This window comes from Nyctibius grandis, chromosome 1 (genome assembly GCF_013368605.1).
Source record: "Nyctibius grandis isolate bNycGra1 chromosome 1, bNycGra1.pri, whole genome shotgun sequence".
Taxonomy (NCBI): domain Eukaryota; kingdom Metazoa; phylum Chordata; class Aves; order Nyctibiiformes; family Nyctibiidae; genus Nyctibius; species Nyctibius grandis.
Window position 1 is genome coordinate 36,572,082 of NC_090658.1, and position 21,463 is coordinate 36,593,544.

At 37.1% G+C, this 21,463-nt stretch overlaps 1 protein-coding gene across 2 annotated transcripts in view; it reads right to left on the reverse strand.

Annotated features, from left to right (window-relative positions):
- Positions 1-415: 415 nt before the first annotated feature.
- Positions 416-21,463, reverse strand: part of TTC27 (tetratricopeptide repeat domain 27) — a 140,397-nt gene continuing 119,349 nt past the window's right edge. For both annotated transcript variants that reach the window (XM_068403671.1, XM_068403664.1), the window contains exons 15-20: positions 20,085-20,137; positions 14,706-14,871; positions 8,250-8,447; positions 4,706-4,817; positions 4,002-4,102; positions 416-657 (exon numbers count right to left, since the gene is read on the reverse strand). In XM_068403671.1, the coding sequence (XP_068259772.1) occupies positions 535-657; positions 4,002-4,102; positions 4,706-4,817; positions 8,250-8,447; positions 14,706-14,871; positions 20,085-20,137 (753 nt within the window). In that variant the 3' untranslated portion in view covers positions 416-534. The remainder of the gene's footprint in view (positions 658-4,001; positions 4,103-4,705; positions 4,818-8,249; positions 8,448-14,705; positions 14,872-20,084; positions 20,138-21,463) is intronic.

The window sequence follows — 21,463 nt, forward strand, 5'->3', positions numbered from 1 at the left end:
AGCCTGCCCTCACCTCAGCTTCCCAGCACTGGCAGGCCAGCCTTACAGCTCCTCTGATTGGCCAGCAGCAGATGGATGCGCCCGCCGATTGGCTGTGCGCCCTCACTGGGGAGGGTGATAGGCTGGGCCCAGCTCCCACCTCTGCTGAGCGCCTGTCCATCTCCTCCCGCCATGGCGCCTCTCCTCCTCCCCTGCTCACAACACAGGTGGGGCATCCCACAGAGGCCTCGCGCCTGGGCGTGACGCAGCCGGGCAGAACTAATCCTCAGTAATCGCCTTATAAATACAAGTAGGTCTGTTCCAGAAGATCCGAGTCTGAGGAACCAAAAGATGCAACTTCGTAAGACAGCAAGAGCAGATAAGAATCTTAAAAAGCAGGCTGAACTCTGAAGAAAGCTGACCACAAGAACAGCACTGTACAGAAAAATGTTTATTGAGAGTGTTGCATTAGAATTGTTACCATTTCATCAGCAAAAGCTGTGGCAAAAGAAACATGTCATTATTGTCTTCCTGTCACGAAATCCGGTCTGTATGTCAGCACTGGTCTCTCAGCTGGTTGCGCAGTTCCTGAAGTTTAGCAATCATGTTGTCCATAGTTGTCACCTCATCAGCTATCTCACTGTGAACCTCATTGCTTGTTACATCTACAAAAAGCTGCTGCATGACAAAAAGAAATACATTATTTTAAAATAGACATACAGTTTCTCTGTTTCCACGTAGAGACAGAATACAGAAAGCTCATCAATGCTATCCTGCCTCTCATATTTTTGGTACCTATGATGGTACCTCTCTCTTGAAAAAGTCCATTTTGTGGCTAATAAACAGAAGGTGCATATATATATATATATATATATGTACACACACACACACATATACAGATGTGCGGTCTGTGCCACACACCTGATTATTTTGCCAAAGGGGCCAAATCCTCCTGTGGATGTTGGATTTCTGCTCTGACTTGACTGCCTACGCCGACCCCAGATCCCATCGCAAGTGAACAACTTCACCATGAAACTCAAATTAGAAGAGCATCTCACATACTGTCACTGCAGTTTACAAACCCACCTGCTGATAAATTAGTAGCTGTGAATTTTAATGGCCATTTTTCTCAGGGTCATATTCTGTTGTGTCATTTTCTCCAAAACCCCAAATAAACATCTTTTAACATTTGGTGTCAAGACATGCATGGGTGGAGACATCAATCTGTGTATAATTAAGTTAGACAAGAGAAAACAAAACCCTACAGAGTAATAAAAATAGCTTGTTCTTAAAGACCTTAAGACATTAAAAACACAAAGCAGCTAACTTATGAGCAATCATAATCTTCACATATTTACAGGGAAACCGAGGGAGAGGAATGCTAAATGACTATTCTAAAGCCTTGAGATACGTGAGCTCTGACTGGAGCTTTGTGCATGCTGCACCAGAACATGTTGCTATTGCAAGGCCAGGACCTGTCATTTGACTCAAGTAATATGGAAGCCGTGTGAGGTACCACTCCACAGAAATACAGGGGTGGTGAGGGACATAAACATATGTTTCCCTTTATTATGTAAAGGGAGAGTGACTCACACTTCATTTGACACAAATGAAAAGCCTACATTTAGAGACAAAAACAAAACAAGGAAAAAAAGTTGCTCTGGAGTACATCTGTACATTGTTATACCATCAAAACATAATGGAAAAATACAGATACGTATATAAACAAAAATGCACTTAAAAAGCCTGAACCAAAGTCTTCAATGTGCCTCAGAACAGTGTTGTCACTGAGCAAATGAACATCTTACACAAAAATAGGAACATGTTCCTGCTACAAGTACAGAAATTTTTCTGACTTTCAGCCCAAAAAACTCACACTGGGAATGTAACAGAAAAGTTTGGTTCTTTCTGGCTAAGACAGCTAAATAAATCAGGATGATATAATTATTTTTTATTTTTTTCACACAGTTAAAGAGATCTGTTCAACTAGACGCAGTCTGGGGAAGTTTCATGCACCATCATTCTTTGGGCTTTGTGCCCCACAACCGTACGCGCATTTCATGCATTTACGATACAGCTCCATGACCTTTCTCCTTTCTGGAGACTCCAGCTGTCAGATCTGAATGATGCATGGGGGCAAGGAGCAGAAGAGAGCCCACTATGCTATTTGCCATAGCACGTGACTGCCCAGAAGGCTCTGTACAGAAAGGAGCCCATTAACAACACATTTTCAAGTTGCAGCCTTCAACAGAGCGTGGTTGCATCATGAGTCCATAGCACAACATAGGAGCTGGAATGTCAGAGATGGAGATCCCAGGAAAGGCGAGAAGTCTGAGAATCGACATTGTTTCTCCTGTACAAAAAACTACTGAATTGTTCCAATTGCACGTCCTGACTACAGAATTTTGGAATTTTATCTTTTAAAAGTTGCTTTCACTGTTCCTTTATTCCTTCTGAAATCTTAACTACCGAGTTGCTCTTTGCCCATTTTTTTAAGTGCTTTTCTCTGTAAAAGAAAACAAAACCCCCCACACCAATATTGACTCACAAGGCAGCATAAGGAGATGCTGCAGTCAAGCTTGGACAGGCCTAAACAGTGCTAAACTGTTTGTGCATAGGATCTTACAGAAGATGACTGAGTTTTTAAACCACAACACATTTTGGAAATTCAGTATGACTTCAAATTAAAAAGAAGATGGCATCTTGGAAAGTATGCAAAAACAGTGCGATCACACCAATCGCTTTATCTCTAACATGTCAGTTTTCTCCGAAGTGCCATAAAACTTAGAGGCACCATTATCTGCCAATAACAGAGATGTTCATTTAATTAGTGCCTTCAGGAATTAAGAATACAATTTACTAGACTCACCTGTTCTTAATCTTTCAGATACTGCATGATATTGCATAATATAAATGACCTGTACTTGTTTTTATATAATTTATGTCAAGTAGTCTTGCTTTCTCTACAGTCATACTCAGTCTACACACTTTTTTTTTTAAAACCATTTTGTGAATCACAACTAAACATACATGTTGTGGCTTTTTTTCACCACATTCTGAAGACTTACGTATACCAATATCTAAAAGCACAGTTACAGAGCCAGCTTGTGTCTGCTTACACAACTTTCCTAGACTTTTATCCTTAAAATTATAGGACTTAAAAGAGAGTGAGCCAAGTTTAGCACACTGATGATGGATCAACACTTTGTAACACAAGCACACATGTTATAAAACTTATGCTCTGTAATTCACATTTACTAAACCCCACACACAGCCAGGAAGAATACTTCTTTAAGACATTAAGTGTATTTTGATTGAATATGTATTCCAGATCAGTCCTCAGTGAAACAATGTCTGTGTCTCATGTTGTAAGATGAAGGGTAAAATTAGGATAATAATGGTCCAGAAACAGACATGGCTCTTTGGGTGCCTGACTATGGAGGCACAACTCCAAAAACCAAACAGATGATTCAAACATGATGACATTTTTCAATGAATTAATATCTGAATTGGTAGGGTATCCATGAAAACCTTATTAAAAATTAGTTCTCTCTTTTAATAAATAACTTTGTTTTTAAAACACTTCAAGTGATGCAAAGTAGTCCTGACACATTTTGGTCCTTTCTGCAGGTTTACATACATTCTTTCTGAGACTGCCCTGCTTCCCCCATGACTACTCACAGAAGGAACAGGTCTTCGAAATGACTGATTTCTTCCAAACATTCGAGTCTGTTTGCCCGACATTTTAAGTAAAATTCTAACTTAGTCTAAGAGATAGCATTGGCATTTTAGAGTAGTAGGTTTATTTCAGTCAAAGCCTAGCAGGAAGAAGGGTATAAATAAAAGTCTACTTAATACTGGAATCCTTAACAGCATAGAGGTGAATATGCATCTGTTCATGCACTGGGACAGGCAGGTATTATTTGATCTATCAATGACTCAGAACAGAGAAATGGTTTCTGGCAACAGAACAAAGATTCCTAGCTTTCAAACAGAAATTCCTACCTTTCAAACATTCCTACCTTTGCTTTGGATGACAAGCCACGTAAGTTGAGCCGAGCTGAGGAAAGTATCTGCAAAGCTTCCTGATGATTAGATTTGTTCTTGCTGCATTTTATAGCCACTAGAATCCAGACACAGAAGAAAAGGACCCCAAAACAAAAAAGCATTAGCTCTATAGCAATAATGTTTAAACAACAACATTTAATTAAAAATCTTGATATCTTCCATAGACAATTTTTTAATGTAATATCCCCAAAAAGAAACACAAAGAAAAAGAATGCCAAGTAATTTTGGGAAGATAACTCTAAAGCCAACAGGTATATGTATCCTTCTTAAACATAAATATCACAGCACCGTGAATAGTCTTACCAAGTCTAAGTTTTGTCCATCTCCTGACTGGCACAGTCAATCAAACTTACGTGATGATTTGAGGACTGAGATGAACTACAGGTGCATTTTCACTTGCACTATGAAATTGCTAGACCATGAAAATAATTGATTCCATGTTTACTGGTTATATGTTTACTGACTCCCCCAACACAATTTCTGCCTCATTCCAAGTATGTTTTTATATGCACTATCAGGATGATGCTCTCTGTTAGAGGACTCTCTATGGTAGGAATAAATATAATGGATAAAGTATAACATTATTTTGTCACTAAGCTTAACAAATATTTGCTAAACTCTTCATGAATAATAGAAGTTCTTTTCAGGTAGAACATACCATGTGCAATCTCTATGGCTCCTTTCACCACTTCCTTAAAAGAAGAAACATCTTTCTCCCACTCACTTGATTGAATTTCACATTTATGTGCCTTAGTGAGACACTGCAGTGACTGCAAGGAGGAAGAAAAATGATCAGTATGTGAGCAAACAAACAAGGAGACTACTTTAGTTTTAAGTATCTATGAAATTAATGCTCAATCCAGAAAATGAATGTATCTTTACTATGCTTGATTTCCTGTGAGTTGGAGTAGTGTCCTTCTCTGCAACGGTAAGCACCAGCTGTAACACAGATGTTCTTCACCAATTTTGCATCTCAAGTATGAGAGGCATATAAAGTAACATGTGTCTAATTTTTATCTTTTAAAAATCTGTCTAGACTGATGGATGTGACCCCTGTTTGCCAAGTCATCATAATTAAATGCACATGAAAAAGGGAGAAATACTTGTATTCACACTTCGAACAGCAATTTTGTACCTAAAAAAATTATAACTGAATACATCAAAGCTTTCTTTCTGTATATGTATTCTTGGTGAATAATGTATTTTACAGACACAGCTATTAGCTGCCATATTGCTCTGGTTCTCAGTGTGAACAGGAAAAATAAATGTAAACAATATGGAAGGAGGGTCCTATTAAGAAAAAAAAAAAAAGAAAAATATAAGCAGAAGAAATTAATTTTTGCTTTCGAGTTTTGCTTTCTTTCTATGGCATCAGAAATACAAAACAGATACGTGCCAGAAGTTAAATGGCTTGGTTCAATGACAACTCTTCAATTATATTTTTGAAGAGTTTAAATATCATATAAAGGAATAAAAAACTTTCCGTGTGGACCATGTACATGAGTGCAGTAAAGACTTCTGATTGCTGAACAAATACAGATTAAATCTGGGGGTCATCACCCCACAAGCTTCTACTTTCCCTCTCCCACCGGAGTTCCAATCACTATGGCATGGGCGATGGAACTGCTCATGCAGTAAAGGTATATTAAGTCAAACCAGAGCAAATTATTTTTTTTCACAATAACCTAGGTTATAATTGGTAGTACTTCTGGCCAGCAGAAGCAAGAGCTTCCAAGAGAAGGAACAACAGATTTCAGACTGCACGTGTCTGAGTCAGAGCAGCAAATTAGGGGGGTTTTGCTAACAGATGTCAGGGAGGGGAAAGAATTCAAAGTCTTATGGGCTGTTTGTTTGCACTTCTGGAACCTGGATTTATCCTGGAAGGAAACAGTTATGAGCTGGGGCAAGTTCAAGGAACAGAAGGGTTTCATAGCCTGGGTATGGATCAGCAGGCAACTTGAAGGTTGGAAAGATTCCTCGGTGGGAAAGGGGTGGACTGGACTGCATTCAGTATAGGAAAGAATTAAGTACTGAATGAGGTGGCAGGTCGGATACATGAAAGTGTAAGAGTAAATATATGCTAAGCTAAAAAAAAAAAACCCACAAACCCAACACTTCGACAGTTTTACACTCCTAACTTATAAACCCTGTCTGACTTTGATTCAATTTACAAAGCACTGTTGTGAATTGTAACTGTAGACTCTAGTGATTCATGGCATCAGACATGGCAGCAGAGCAGAAAGGTAAAAAACCAACAACCAGCCCACCCTTTACAATAGCCAGACATACAAGGTTGTTCTTTCAAATGCAATGTTAGAACTAAAATTGCTTAAATATAATTAAATCTGCACTAAATAAGGTATTACATTATGGAATAAAGGCCAAACCCTACATTTGTAAGGAGGTACGCAACACTGTTCCCATCTCTTTGTTCTATGATGCCACATTATAGTAAATAATGCCCTTTCAGAATTCATTGCTGTTTGCATAATAATTGTGGAGGAAAACGGCAACAATACATCTGGATTTTTTTTTACAGAAAGTTATATTCACGTAATATCTGACTGACACATGATGGTGCTCTGTGGCACTGAAGCCAATAAATACTGGTTTTAACATTTTTAACTTTATAATACCAATATCAGAAAGCTACCAGTGATAATCTAGTGTACTGTAAATTAATTTATGCTGTGGCTGTAGGCAGTTTTGCTCTTTCATGATCTATATCTATGATGCCATCATACCAGGATACTTGGATACACACGTAAGCATACCTTAAGTATTTATAAACATCATTCCATTCTGCAGGGCAAGCTCGACCATAAGTGTGTTCCATAACCAGTCTGATTAGAAAACACAGTTAAAGTCCTGTCTTCTCTATAAATTGAAACCATGTTTTTAACTGGGTTAGTGAAAAATACTGTGATGTAACCAGATTCTGAAATGACTACATTTATAGTATAGACAGGCCATCTGCTACTTTGCATGTCTGAGTAAGAATTTGAGGATATATTACAGGATATTGCTGTGTCTGTATTTCTGAATTCTAAATAGGCCAAATCCCTTTTATTGTTCAGTGTAAAGAAAAATAAGGAAGGAAAAAAGGGAGGAATTTGAGGTACGATGGACACCGGCAATGACTAAACAAGGCATTTCACAGGGTAGAGCACAAAGAGGAAGACAATGATCAAGGCCCAAATAATTATAAGTTTAACCCCACAGGCATACAGTTTGTAGGCCCCACCATCTGCCTAATATGCTTGACATCAAATGACAAGTAATCCTCCAGACTGACATTTTTGCCCGGGCAAAAGGCATACCCTCATTAGGAAACACATACTGAATACTGACCCTGTGTATTTTCAGCTTCAGTGAAGATCTGATAACCCATAAGTATTTTTAAGTGTGCAAGGCTATTTGAATTTTGAAAATTTAATACCACATGCAAAGCACACTCCAGCATACAAGAAAGTAAACACTTCTAGCAGCGCAGAGTGGTTATTTTGGAAACGCAATCAACTCTATTACCTGGGAAGTGATACGAAGAAGAGATGGAAGTTAACATAGCAAAACCAGAGACAGGTAAAGCGAAACCAATGGTTCAACAGATTAAGAACTGAATAGCATTATTTAATTCCATTTTAAGCTAAGTAAGGACAAAGCACTTTTACTCTGGGAGCTCTAACTGTGGTGTAGACTATCTTAAATGCATTTTCCCTTAGTGATGGCAAAGAAGAATATGGATGGCTTATGATGCCACTGGATCAGGCCATTAAGATCCACTCTTTTCTAGAAACTGTAATATCTTGTCTTCAGAATCAGAGTCTCAAATTTAAAAAAAAAAAAACAAACCACCACCATTAGATTATAGACATTAGATTGCTGCCAAGAAAAGTTTCAGAATACAAATCCAAGACAAGGCACATATGCTGTGATAGGATGTTTTAAAATGAAATACTGATAAAAGAGAGAGATTTTTTAAAAATCCACAAAAACTGATGTAAAACATCTTGCTCCTGTTAGATAATAAAAATGTGTGCTGTAGGAACATGAAAAACAGCAAACAAGCTTCTAGAAACACTAAAGCAAAACATGTCTGGAACAAGAGCATGTATTACTATAGCACTATAGTTTGTCAGAGAACAGAAGGTTTATACCAGAAGTGTGTATCCATAAAAACGTATCTGTCACAACACATTTACCTTTTCAATATCTTCAGCACTATCATTCTGTCCATTTCCATAAAGTTGGGCATAAAGTCTCCAGATCTCCCCATCATTTGTCACTCGAGAAGTCACTCTGCCCAAGAGCTCTTGCAATTTCCCCTTCAATCCACTCGCTACCTCTCCAGCGCGATCTGCCATATCCTCTACTACTGCTCTGACCAGAATAGCCAGCACCTTAAAAAAAAGCAGCAGGAAAGAGTTTTTATTTCAACTCAAATCAACATCAGTATATATAATATCTGTAATATCTGGTCTCTATTAATGATTCAGTAAAATACAAATATAGTACCATATGACAAGTACAGAATTTACTAAGAAATACATTATTAGGGGAGTAATTCAACTAATTTAAAACTCATCTATAAGATTCTATGGCTGGTGAAGACAAAGAGGCCAAAGAGCTAAGATAGAAATTTGGGTTACCAGGACAGGCTAGTGTGAGAAAGAATGATACAGGAAATTGTGGCAATATCCCAAAGATATTTTCACCTTATAATAAGTTATAACAATATCAGTAAACAGGCTAAACCAGATTAACTCAGGTAACAGAATACACTGTTGTTTACAGGACCTCTGTTTAACTACCTGCAGAAACTGAAAGATGTCTAGTGGATGAGATGGAAATTGAAGGCAGCTGAATACCACCTTGGGAAACTCTGTGTTTAATGCACTTCTGGTGAATTACTAGTCAAGTCAGTTCAATCAAACTTTTTGCAAGTACTCATTTAATGGCTGTACTTTCTGAGTCACTGGCTTGAGAATGTGGGATCTGACCTGCAGAAATGCTGAGCATGTGCAGCTGCTGGTGAACTCAATGGGAGCTGGACTTTGCATGTATGAAATGCTACATAATACCAAGTGTCCCTGAAAAAAACGAGTCTTCGTGTCCCAAACTGGACACTGAAAATTAGAAAACAGTTTCACTGTGCCTCGGTTCTTTCTCAATAAAATAAGAAACAGCAAATATAAATTAAGACATCAGATCATATGGTGTATTAGAAGAAAATAAAACCCGGAAAAGCTGTGGCTTATTAAGTGAGAACTACCTGTTCTGTGTAGCGCATGAGACACAGAGACTGGGGAAGAAATAATGATAAAAACAAAATGGAAATCTCATAAGGCTTACATTCAAGACAGGCCGGTAAAGGGCATACAAACACCTTCATGCTGGTACTTCCTAACTTGTGAGACTATCATTTGGCAACTTTAATGCTTCAATGTTTTTGCCCATGTGATATTAATACTTACAATGAAATCACATTAATAGCAATACTAATATCAAGACAGTAATAAGACCAATTTCAAAGATAATATGTGAATAGCCTGAAACCACAAATATATACCACTACTCTAGTAAAAGTAGGACAGGGGTGAATCCTCACAAACCAAGATGTAGTTCACTGGCAGAAAGTAATGTAAAAATTATGACAATATAGAAGTATATTACACTTAAAATAAAAACACATGCAGTTTAGTATTTGTGATGTCATTTTCCTAAAATAACTTTTCTTCTATAGAATGACTCAATTAACATACATCCCAAGAATTAATTACTGAGTTTTATCAGATATAGAAAATCTTTGGCAAAACAACACAAATAAATCAAAATGGCTGATGATGTTATAAAATAAAACTATATAACAGAAAAAGTGAAAAAAAATTATACATCTCCATGGTATGTTTTCAGAATCAATAAGAAATCATAGTAGCATCTGAACATCCCCTTCTCCCCCCCAACTGTAACAGTACAGCCCTTATAAAATGATGCAACAAACTGGCTGTTCTTTCTTTTCTTTTCCGTTACAGAGCTTGGATTTTCACTTAAGATAATAGAAAATATGATCAACTATTAATAGTCCAAAAGTTCTGAAATTTGTATTACATTCATGATTTGGAATCTAAGGGAGTAGAACCCATCATTAAATGAATCAAGTCTTCTATAATGATTGGCTAGAAAAATACCAGCAAGTATTGATATTTCCATTACTATAGCATTGTAGTAAAAAACATAAAAGAGGTGTAAGAAGAGACATTAAACTGTTCTCTTTTGAAAAGGAACTAGAACTAGTCCTGAGGATTCATACATACATGTATGACTTCTCAATTTCTCAGTTTAACAAAATTGTTATTTAAAGTCCAAAAAGTTAGTTCACCTGAATATCATGTATAGTTATCAAGAGTTTTAAAGCCAATTATATTTTGTTTGCACATGAAAAAAAAGTTTCCTCAGTCAGTAGGATTTAGCAACTGAAAAATTACCCATATTCCCATAGAGTTCAGGCTTTGCTTACACTTTCATCATAATACTCTCTCTTTTTTTTTTCTGTAATTCATCATGTAAGCTTTAGCACTACAGCAGTTAAAATAAAACTAGTGTGAAGGCCTGGATTAAAGGGTCCATTAAACAGTAATGAATCATTAACGCTACTTGGCTGTGCCCAGTTGTTAAATAAAGCTATATCAAATTGCAAGTGAACTGCACTAATCATCAAAAAGTATTAGCAGTGTAACAGAGCTTTCAATTTGGATGGTTGTCTTAAGTGTTAAATTTTAATTCATATCTTTGAGAGATTTTAAAACTGCCATACATACTAAACTACTAAAGCAATGCTCTGTTGCCCAGGATCCCACACAAGCAGTAAAGCTTTTTTTCTTTTTTTAATGCCTCTTCTAATGAACTGGGCTCCATATGACCACTGTGCAGTGTGTTTAGTATGACACCGCACCATCTGCATTCCTCCTTCTCCTTTGCTTTGTGAATAATGTGTGTTTACTGAAAACTGAACAAAAAACACCATGGGACAAAACATTAGAAATAAACCAAATAATTTCTAAATGCTGTGATTGGTATCAGTTAATCTCATTCCACAATTGTTCTCCAAACAGCTCCTTTCATATAAAAATTCAATTGGTTAAACCATTTTTAGAAGCTTCACTAATACCAATCAAACTTCACAGTGCTCAAGTAAGAAGAGAACCCTCAGATACCAGATCCAAAATGACAAGTCTGCAGTCTACGAGCTCTCCCTATGCCCCTCTGAAATGAAAGCTTGATAATAAAGACGATTGCCATTAGCAAGCCACTTAAAAGAAACAGAGTTCCAGAAATTATTAATTCCTACTTTTGCTCCTCAAAATCCCTTTGGAACATGCTCTTGCAGCCTTCTATTAGAAACAGTCTGGCAATACGAACCACTGAAATGAGAATGATATTTGATCGAAAGGGTAACAGAAAATCTTTGCTAGACTCTCAAGAACACAGAAACGCAGAGAGGAACCATTTGTCCATGCTTCTGAATTCATATTCTTTGACAGCACAGAATGAAGATCTGGTTTCTGAAAGCAATGTAGCAAAACAGCTTTTCCACCCACAAAATAACTTTGTTATTCACAGAACTGCAACTTTTGAAGTAAAAAAAGATGGCTTGCCTCCGCAAGCATTGCCTCCACAAGCATGCATGTGGTGCAAAGTAGTATGATTAGCAGTTGCAGAAATCTTTCAGGTATATTTACCTCAGACTAATAATTCAGAGAATAAATTGATGATTACAACAGGTAAGGCTTTCTCCTCAGGTCCTTTTTAGTGACTGATCTACTAGCTGAAACTACAGATAATTCAGTGAGCCTTTATCTTTTATTACAAATCACCTATATTAAAGGTTTCCAAAGTATATTTCTCAGTAGGTTCATGAACATTAAAAGGAATACGGAAATTTGAAGAATTTTAAGAACCAGTAAGGAAGGAAGGTAAGAAAGCATGCTTATAACATTTAAGAGGAATATTAGGAAACTGAGACTTTTGAAAGTATGTCCTTTGCTGTACTCTTTTATTGCATTGTTGCTCATTTATAAAGAGCCCGTCAGCTTTTCCTTATTCAATTCTGTCTGCAGAATCTGTACATACGTATCTTCAAGCCTCATGATATCCTGATCTCAGAACCTTTGCCATGAGGATGACATCGTTAAATAACTAGAATAGCTTAGAAGCAAAATTTCCCAAAGCTGCATTCTGTACTCAGAAATCTGGCGCAAAAAGACAGCAACGGCCTAACAGAAATCACAGATGAAGATATGAACACCTTACTGTTATTAGAAGAAATTAGTGATTTACAAATACGACTTCATACTATGCTGAAATAAAATTAAAAAATCTGATGTAACTATACAAACGAAGGACATTTCAAATTATATGTTCAATTGCACACTGTTAATTGATGCATTCAGTCTCACAAGGGGTATTCTGCAACAACGATTATGCAGGAAGTGACTGGTGATTGGCTTTCTGTTTCCACAAAGACCTGGAATCAATGACTCAACTTATTTCTTCTAGTCCTGTGCATATTTATTTTTCTGAATTTTTAAATTCCTACCTTCTTTCTCACCACTATGTCATCTAGCTTAGTAGTCTATCAATTAAAATCTACGATGACTACAAATACTAAATATAACCTGAGACAAGATCATACTATGTTGCATGGAAACAGAAGTGTATACTTCCACTTACTCCTGTTCCATGATTTTACTTTGTTAAAATACAATTGCACTAGAGGGTTACAGAGCATCTCTATTTAAAACAGGCCAGTTGGCAAATGGGAGAGGCTCAGAAATTAATGGTGAGATTTGTAAACAATCTCAGCAGAAGCTTTTAGTTTTATGTGCTTTTTATTGTTTTGCTATAGGACTACTCTTCCTTTCCTTGTAAGATTATTGATGAAAGCCTTTCTGAAATTCTTTAATAAGGCTCTGAGGTTTTTCTTGGCCAACTAGTAAAATCCTTCTAATTGAAGAAACTGTATCAGAAGTTATGATGAAACCCATAAAGCACTTTACATATCAGAAGCCAAAGTTAAAATTAGGATGCAAAAAAAAAAATTAGGATACATAGCATATATATACTTCTGTAAAAATTATAAAAGTTGTATGAGAACAAGATGAAAAAAAGTTATACAACAAAAATAGAAATTTAGTGCAAGCAATACCCCCAAATATTTTAATAAAATATCCTGCATAAAATTTGACAGAACACAGTAATAGGAGTCTATATCATCTCAAAATATCTAAAATGGACAAATAGATGTAGACAGTTCTGTTCCTGGTCAGCTGCCAATCTCACTAAAATAATACAGTAGACCACCCCTAACAATGTTATTTAAATTAACAATTGAGAAAGAAATTTCTTTTAAAAAGTCAACCATCTACAAGGTGTTCCATGAATAAACACTCAGGCCCCACTAGTACCACTATACTGTGGCTGCCAAACACACTAATTTTTACCATATATAAGACTATTTTTCATAGACACTTTTCAGTGCAAAGAGAGTTTGAAACCTTTTAATGTTCAGCCATATCAAGCCCAAAAGATTTTATTCACGCAGAATGTTATCCTGTGCATCATAGTTGGCTTTATAATAGTAAATATTGTACTCACATAAAATTTGTTATTAAAAAGTAATCTGAAAAAAGTTTTTAACATCCCGGCCCCCCCATGAACAAATAAGATGTTCCCACAACCATATTAATTCTATCTGTTCTCTCTCCTCATCACTGGACTCAACTCCTAAGATCCAGGAAAGCTACTTTTAGTCATTTTATGGAATAAGAAATGAAACATGCTCCTGGGGTCAATGACCAGCAGCAGCTGGGTCCTCTTACCCTGGTACTACACACAAACTCCCTAAGAGCTCATAAACTTTTCAACCAGATCCATTAATTTTTGCAAAGGCTTTTTGGAGGTGTTTCACTACTCTGCTTAAGGGATTCTTTGACTTGCCTTTCAGATTCACCTTGCTATTTTCACTGAGGGTACAGAACTCTGCTTGGATCAGGACTTGGTTTTAGGCAAGGTAACATCCCAGCTGAAGCTGTTAAAGTAGGCTCTCTGGATTTTGTCCAGAGTGTACATTCACAAACTCAGAAGTTAACTGAACTACAGTGAAAGACGAGCAAAATACTGCCTTTATTTTCCTCTGTTCCGATTATTAAGAATCAGTGCTCTGACTGTAATGCATTCAATCTATGAAACATAATTCACTTTCAAAGGCCCATTTGTTGAATTTTCAAACACATGGGAAAAGCTTACCTTGCTTTAAACAAAATAATTTATATTATTTCTGATACTAAGACATGCAGGAACAATACAGAAAGATGAGGTTATACATTGTGTTTTATTTAAGAATAGATCTTAAAACTGCAAGGCTTGTATTTGTCCGTCCACAAAGTCTGAGGCAATGTGGATGCAAAGTTTTTCCTTTTTGCCCATTTTTATTTTAAATACTTAGTCTTACAGTCCAGATCTCAAAAAATTAAATGGCTTGTCTACATAATTTCACTGGTATATGTACTATCATTACTGATACCATTATCAGCATAAATCTCTGTCTCACAAGAAAAATTAATGGACATACAGGATGATTTAACATGAAAACTCCCCACCTGTGTATCCTTGTACTTTTCTCTTAAGTCCATGAGCCGGTGATAAGCTTTAATTGCTTCTGAAAACTCTCCAATATCTGTACTGGTGAGAAGATAGTTCTCCCATATTTGCCAGTGCTCATAGTTGCACTTGAGAGCTTCTTGGAGGGTTCGAAATGCTTTGATTCTAATCAATAACAAAAAAGAAGAATAAAAAAGAAGATTCTATATTAAAGATTTAATATAGAAGATTTCTATATTAAAATCAGTTGGCATTGTATCAACTAAAAACTGCTTATTTAAAAAATCAGGTTTAGAAAACAGTGCAATGTAAAAATTCTTGCTCATAATTTACAATACTGATAATTCCGTAGTCTCTCTTGCCAATTACTTTCTGTCAGTTCACTCCACAGTACATTCTGTAGAGCCTGAACTAGGTATTTTCTATGTTAGCTCTCATAATTACATTTTGACAAAAATTCATTATTATTGTGGCATCTATGTCAATATTTTCTTTTCTGAATTTTTAACTGGAACCATGAGAAAACAACCTTACTCATGCTGCAGTTATAACATGCATTAAAAAAATCAAAAATCACTGCGTACATGGCAGATGCAGAATTATATTGACTCATTTCATCACACAAGGTAAGGTTACTTAACAGCTTTTTGTGATTTATTTTAAACATTTGCACATGGTAAACATGCATACCCATTGCACACAAGCCCAGCATTTTCTACCATTTTTTTCTTAAATCAGCTGGAAGCTTTACTTACACTCTGTTCCCTAATGCTATGCTACTCAGCACAGGTGTCAGAGTGGCCCCAACACTATGAGGGTCCTTCACCAAAGGTGCTGCCCAGTGAACCACCTCATAGTGACAGAAGAAAGTGTTGTGGAATAAAGGTGGACAGAATAATTCCTATAAAGTCACTGTCAAGTCAGGAAGCATCTTTATTTTTTCATATGGATCCACTGCAGGCAACTCTCTACCATTACATCTCACTCAAGGAGAGACATAATGGCATTCTCTGGTAACGAACATAGACAGTTTGGCCAAATCCAGAATATGGGCTGAAAGCAGCTGACCTACCATTTATAGAGGTATGAACTCCTGCACAACGTGCAACCAGTGCTGCCAGAGAGGAGGCAGACGGAGTAAGAAGTCTTAATGCAATCTGAAGCATATGTTGGTAAGGTCTGGGTGCCTACTGTTTAAAGCTTTAAATGTACTGCCAAAGGTTTCAATAAATTTGAAACTTTAAAAAAAGCTTTGCTAGAGAATCAGAATCACAAAATCGTCTTGGTTGGAAAGGACCTCTAAGATCATCGAGTCCAACCATTAACCTAACACTACCAAGTCAACCATTAAACAATATCCCTAAGCACTACATCTACACATCTTTTAAATACCTCCAGGGATGGTGACTCCACCACTTCCCTGGGCAGCCTGTTCCAATGCTTGACAACTGTTTTGGTGAAGAAATTTTTCCCCGATACCCAATCTAAACCTCCCCTGGCGCAACTTGAGGCCGTTTCCTCTCGTTCTATCGCTTGTTACCTGGGAGAAGAGACTATCACCCTCCTTGGTACAACCTCCGATCAGTAGTTGTATACAGCAATAAGGTCTCTCCTCAGCCTCCTTTTCTCCAGGCTAAACAACCCCAGTTCCCTCAGCCACTCCTCATCAGACTTGTGCTCTAGACCCTTCACCAGCTTCGTTGCCCTTCTTTGGACTCGCTCCAGCACCTCAATGTCTTCCTTGTAGTGAGGGGCCCAAAACTGAACAGAGTATTTTACGAGCGGCCTCACCAGTGCCGAGTACAGGGGGACGATCGCTTCCCTAGTCCTGCTGGCCACACTATTTCTGATACAAGCCAGGATGCTGTTGGCCTTCTTGGCCACATGGGCACACTGCTGGCTCATATTCAGCTGGCCATTGACTAACACCCCCAGGTCCTTTTCTGCCAGGTAGCTTTCCGGCCACTCTTCCCCAAGTCTGTGGCAGTGTATGGGGTTGTTGTGCCCCAAGTGCAGGACCCAACACTTGGCCTTGTTGAACCTCATACAGTTGGCCTCAGCCCATCGATCCAACCTGTTGAGATCCCTCTGCAGAGCCTTCCTACCCTCCAGAAGATCAACATTCCCACCCAACTTTGTGTCATCTGCAAACTTACTGAGGGTGCACTCAATCCCCTCATCCAGATCATTGATAAAGATATTAAAGAGAACTGGCCCCAACACTGAGCCCTGAACGATATGGTTCTTAGGATTTTAAGAGACTGACATTTACTCTCAGCGGGACAGTCATGATATGTAGAAAAAACACAAAAGAATAAATTCCTTTAAATGAAAACATGAATCAGAGTTTTCCCAGGCTGGTAAAAATCTTCTTTGGGGACGTAGGACAATAAATCTCTTCTTAATAAAGATCATATAAAGATGACTTGTTATCAAAATTTGCAGTTCACTTGCTCTGTTGCTTGAGTAAGTTGCTAAAAGTGCTGTCTCTAAAGAAAGACAGCTCAAAGAAATCATTGGTTGAGTTTCAAAAAGAGGGTCCAGGAGAGTGTAAATATCCCAGCCAGGAAAAAGGAATATCTAACTAGTGGATTAGGCCATTAAAAGTTTGGAATGGCTGGGTCAAGTGAAAAAGTAAATAACTTCCAATCTAAGCCCATAGTATTAAAAGAGTTACCAAATATATGCAAAGAGAGCTACTGATAGAGCAAAATTACTGAAGGAAAACAGGTCATTTGGCATAGCTACGGCAGAATAGTCCACAGGCAGGATCTTCCCATGTTCACTCTCCTTTTCTCTGTCTTCTAATATACTTATATATGTGATGCTGCTGAGTAAATGTACTAACAGTTGGGTCTCCTCCACTGCTAACAGTCTTACTAAGGGATTTCAGATCTGGACTTTGATAGATAATATTAGAAAAGAACAGAGACCTGCTCCTTCCTCTGTGGATTTTGCTACAATGGAAGCTGGGATCTACCACAGCTCTCTCACAGGCTGGAAGATGCTCTGGCTGATTGATGTATCCCAATCACCTTGAGAAACTGTTTCTGAAACTGCTCTTCAACATCTGCAGGATTAGCCTGTATGATCTCCCCCATCTTCTCAAAAAAGTTAATAAGTTATCAGGAGGGCAGATGCCAATCAGATGGATCTGGGAAATATAGACAAGATGCCAGAGGGATGGGATGGAAATTGTATTCCTCAAATCATCACTCTTGCTATGCTAATAAAGTCCCCACCTTATTAATAAATCATATAATGATGGAGTATCCTTAACCAGGGCAACAGTTAAACCAATTCATATCCAAACAGGAAACGGTAGGCAGTACCAGTACATCATCCTCTCTTGGAAACCAGGAATCTTTCACCCAAAGGACAGAGGGTCAACCCCAGTTTGTTCTGAGAAATAGAAGATCTAAATTTCAAAGGCCTCCTGGCACCCAGAGAAGTTTTTCTGGTAAACCGAAGAGTAGAGTCTGTTTTCATCACAATTAATTTCTCTGGAGGAAATTCAGAATACGCAAAACTTGTGGACTCTTAAAAAGCAAACAAACCCCAAATCAACAAAAACTCCTTTCATTTGGATGTCATCAAGTTGTTTGCATACACTTTTCAAAAAGACTTACACATTTTATATTATCTGTTGCATGAGACTCTGCTATGCTTTACCCAAATGCACAATCATTGAGTGGGACTGATTTAAGAGCCCGGTTGGAGTAAAGCTTGATTTTGATGAGGGAGCAAAATAAAACAATTAACTTAAATATCTTATTTTGTTTTCCTTTTTTTTCAATCTCCCCCCCCCCCCCCCCCCCCTTTTTTTCTTTTTTTTTTTTTTGCTAGCAGGCTTGAAAAATAAGAATTTACACTTACACCATTGCTCGGCCCCCCAAAATAAATTATACTGAAGTGCACTACTACAGATATCCTCTGTTTTGAGAGTGGGTTAGACTAACTTACAGACTGTCTTGATCTATAAGTGACTACACAAATAATCAGGAAGTTGCTATTCCACAGCAAATACATGCCACACTCAGCTATCAGCATGTAATACTGATTTAAGATTTCCTGTACACTTATTCCTCTTCCATGTGATTCCTGTGGAAAAAAGCTCAGAAACATGCCCCCCTTTACTGCTTTTGATGCAATATCAAATAGGTCACAAGTTTTGGATGTATTTAGCATGTTAAATCACAAAAGTAGATTAACAATAATAAAGGTACACCAATAAAGTGAAACTAATCACTCAGTGTTTCTCAGCCTTGTAGTAGATGAACAGACAGAAAAATTATTTTTATTAAAGATACTTTTATGAAACAAGCATAAGCCAGTATACTGAGCATCTGACATATCCTTTTGAACTATATGCAAAAGAAGGAGCAATCTATCATATGCAGTCTAAGACAATAAATTGGGCATTCTCAAGGCACAGCTGAAGATGAAAGGAACTACTGAAAAGTTAAAACAAGCTCGTGATTTCTATTACTTTTTAGTCTTGAGTAGTTATATTAACCTTCATTTTTTCCTCCCTCCTGCTCCCATTAGCATATCAAACCGTCTCTTGAATTCATTTATGATATTACTTCCCACATTTCCTTTGTATGTTTATCAGTTTACCCTTTTATGTAAATCTACTATTTTTTTCTCTTTTTTAGTTTGCCTCCTGACAGCATAACCACGTAAACTGATGTCAAATTTTGAGTAAGGTTTTTAAAAATATATCTTATTCTTTTGTTTCAGGTCTTTGGGGACAAGGTATAATGTGAAAGCTCTTCTTAAATATTAAGTTCTTTCAGGTATTCTGTGTCTACAAGAAACTTTTATTACATTGAGTTGAAATACAAAATAAGAAGGGCAGTCCATTTAGGTCAAAGCTTCTTGTACTAATGGTCAATTTGGAGGGAAAAGAACAAGTGAGCTCGTATATGTGCAGATCTCCACCTATATTCATAATATAAAAAATAAACTGCCTGTTTTTCCCTTACATCTACTAAGATTAATGTAGTATGAATTGACATAGGTCTGAATATACAGTTTGCTTGACATGGACATATCTTTTTAACTTCATAGTCAAGTTAGTTTCCAACTTTAATATGAATGTTTTGCACTGGGTGTACTTACTACATCATAAATACTTCTAACAAGAAAAAAGTGTAGGTTGAAAAGTTGCTACTTCTATAAAGCTTACGAAACTCTATTTCCTGTAAAATGAAATACATTATCAATGATCTCACCTGGGAGAGAGAACTGAAAGGATAAGAATTACAAAATACGAGGTAACCACATTATAAGAACAAAAAATTCAATGTCAAAAAAAGAAAATCCCAATTATTTTTTTTGGAAGCAGTATCTTCTAATCCTTTTGAAGTACTTACTTCTGTTTTAATCTGATATAAGCAGCTGATAAATTGTTCCAGGCCTCAGCATTCTGTAATGATAAAAGGAGAAGTACCAAAAAAATTATTCACTTATATTATGCTTACTTGATAAAAATATGTAAATGAAACTACTGTGAAATATCATCGATTTTGCTAATTACATATATTTAACACATATTTTCTACAAGGCAGTCAAAATACTACATTGAAATAGAAAATAATATATTAAAATAGAAATACATAAGTAAATATTACTGACTACAGCAACAATCGGATATATAAATATCAATTAACTGCCTTCTGGTTGGAATGCACTAAGTCAGCTCTTGCCTTCAGTTTAAACTGTAAACAGGCATCCTCTTCTGGATCCAGCTGGGATGGCTGGAGAGGTCAGTGCTCCCAGCAGCTCATCACTTCTCACTAGCTGGAAACTACTTACCTGCGCTGCTCTGTTAGTGGAAAAAATCATCCGAATGTCCCCTAATGCATCTCAGGCAAAACTAACACGGTTAGTTCCAACAGTGTTTATCAACTGTTTTAGCTGAAAAGGATTACGGAGTGCTCAGAAAATCTCTCCTCTGCTAAAACCAGCAGAGCCACGTACAGAGATGATTCCTGCCCATTGTAAATTTGAAGCCGCACCACTGAATTCAGCAAAGTGACAACTAGTATAAATTTGAAGAACAGAACCTGGACGCGTTCCTGTGTGATATGGTCTAGGCAATCCTGCTCCGGCAGGGGGATTGGACTAGATGATCTTTCGAGGTCCCTTCCAATCCCTAACATTCTGTGATTCTGTGAACCTGGGTACTGCAATGAAATGTACTCTGGTACTGAAGGCTATCCTCAGGCTTAAGGAGCATTGAAATCATATTGGGAAATCTTTTTGAGGCTTAATTAATGAAAATAGTCATTACATTGCTGCAGATCATTGTATAAACATAGGTTTCACCTCCATAACTAAGAGCCAGCCCAGAATCCTTTACTCACAAAAGAAATACCACTTAACCCCCTGAGAAGTCAGTTGGCTTGTTCATATGAGTATAATCAAGTACAGGCCCCAGAAAGATAAGTGAACACAATTTTAGTATCTACTTGGAAGTAGATCTGAAGCAAAAAATATCAATATATAAAGTAAAAAAAATATAGAGTTGTCTGTATGTACACTTTTTTTTTCTATGTAAGTTATTTCATTTTAATAAAGAAAAAAGAATACTCTGTCACCTTTCATTGCTCTCTCATTCTTTTTCCCAAGAGAAAAGAACAAATAATAGTTTCTCTCAAGCAGGTGGCAATAACTCTAAGCGAGCAACGTGCTGGCAGTCAGGCCTTTTGAAAAAAGTATTGCCAGAGCATTTAAGAGAGGTAATCCAGCT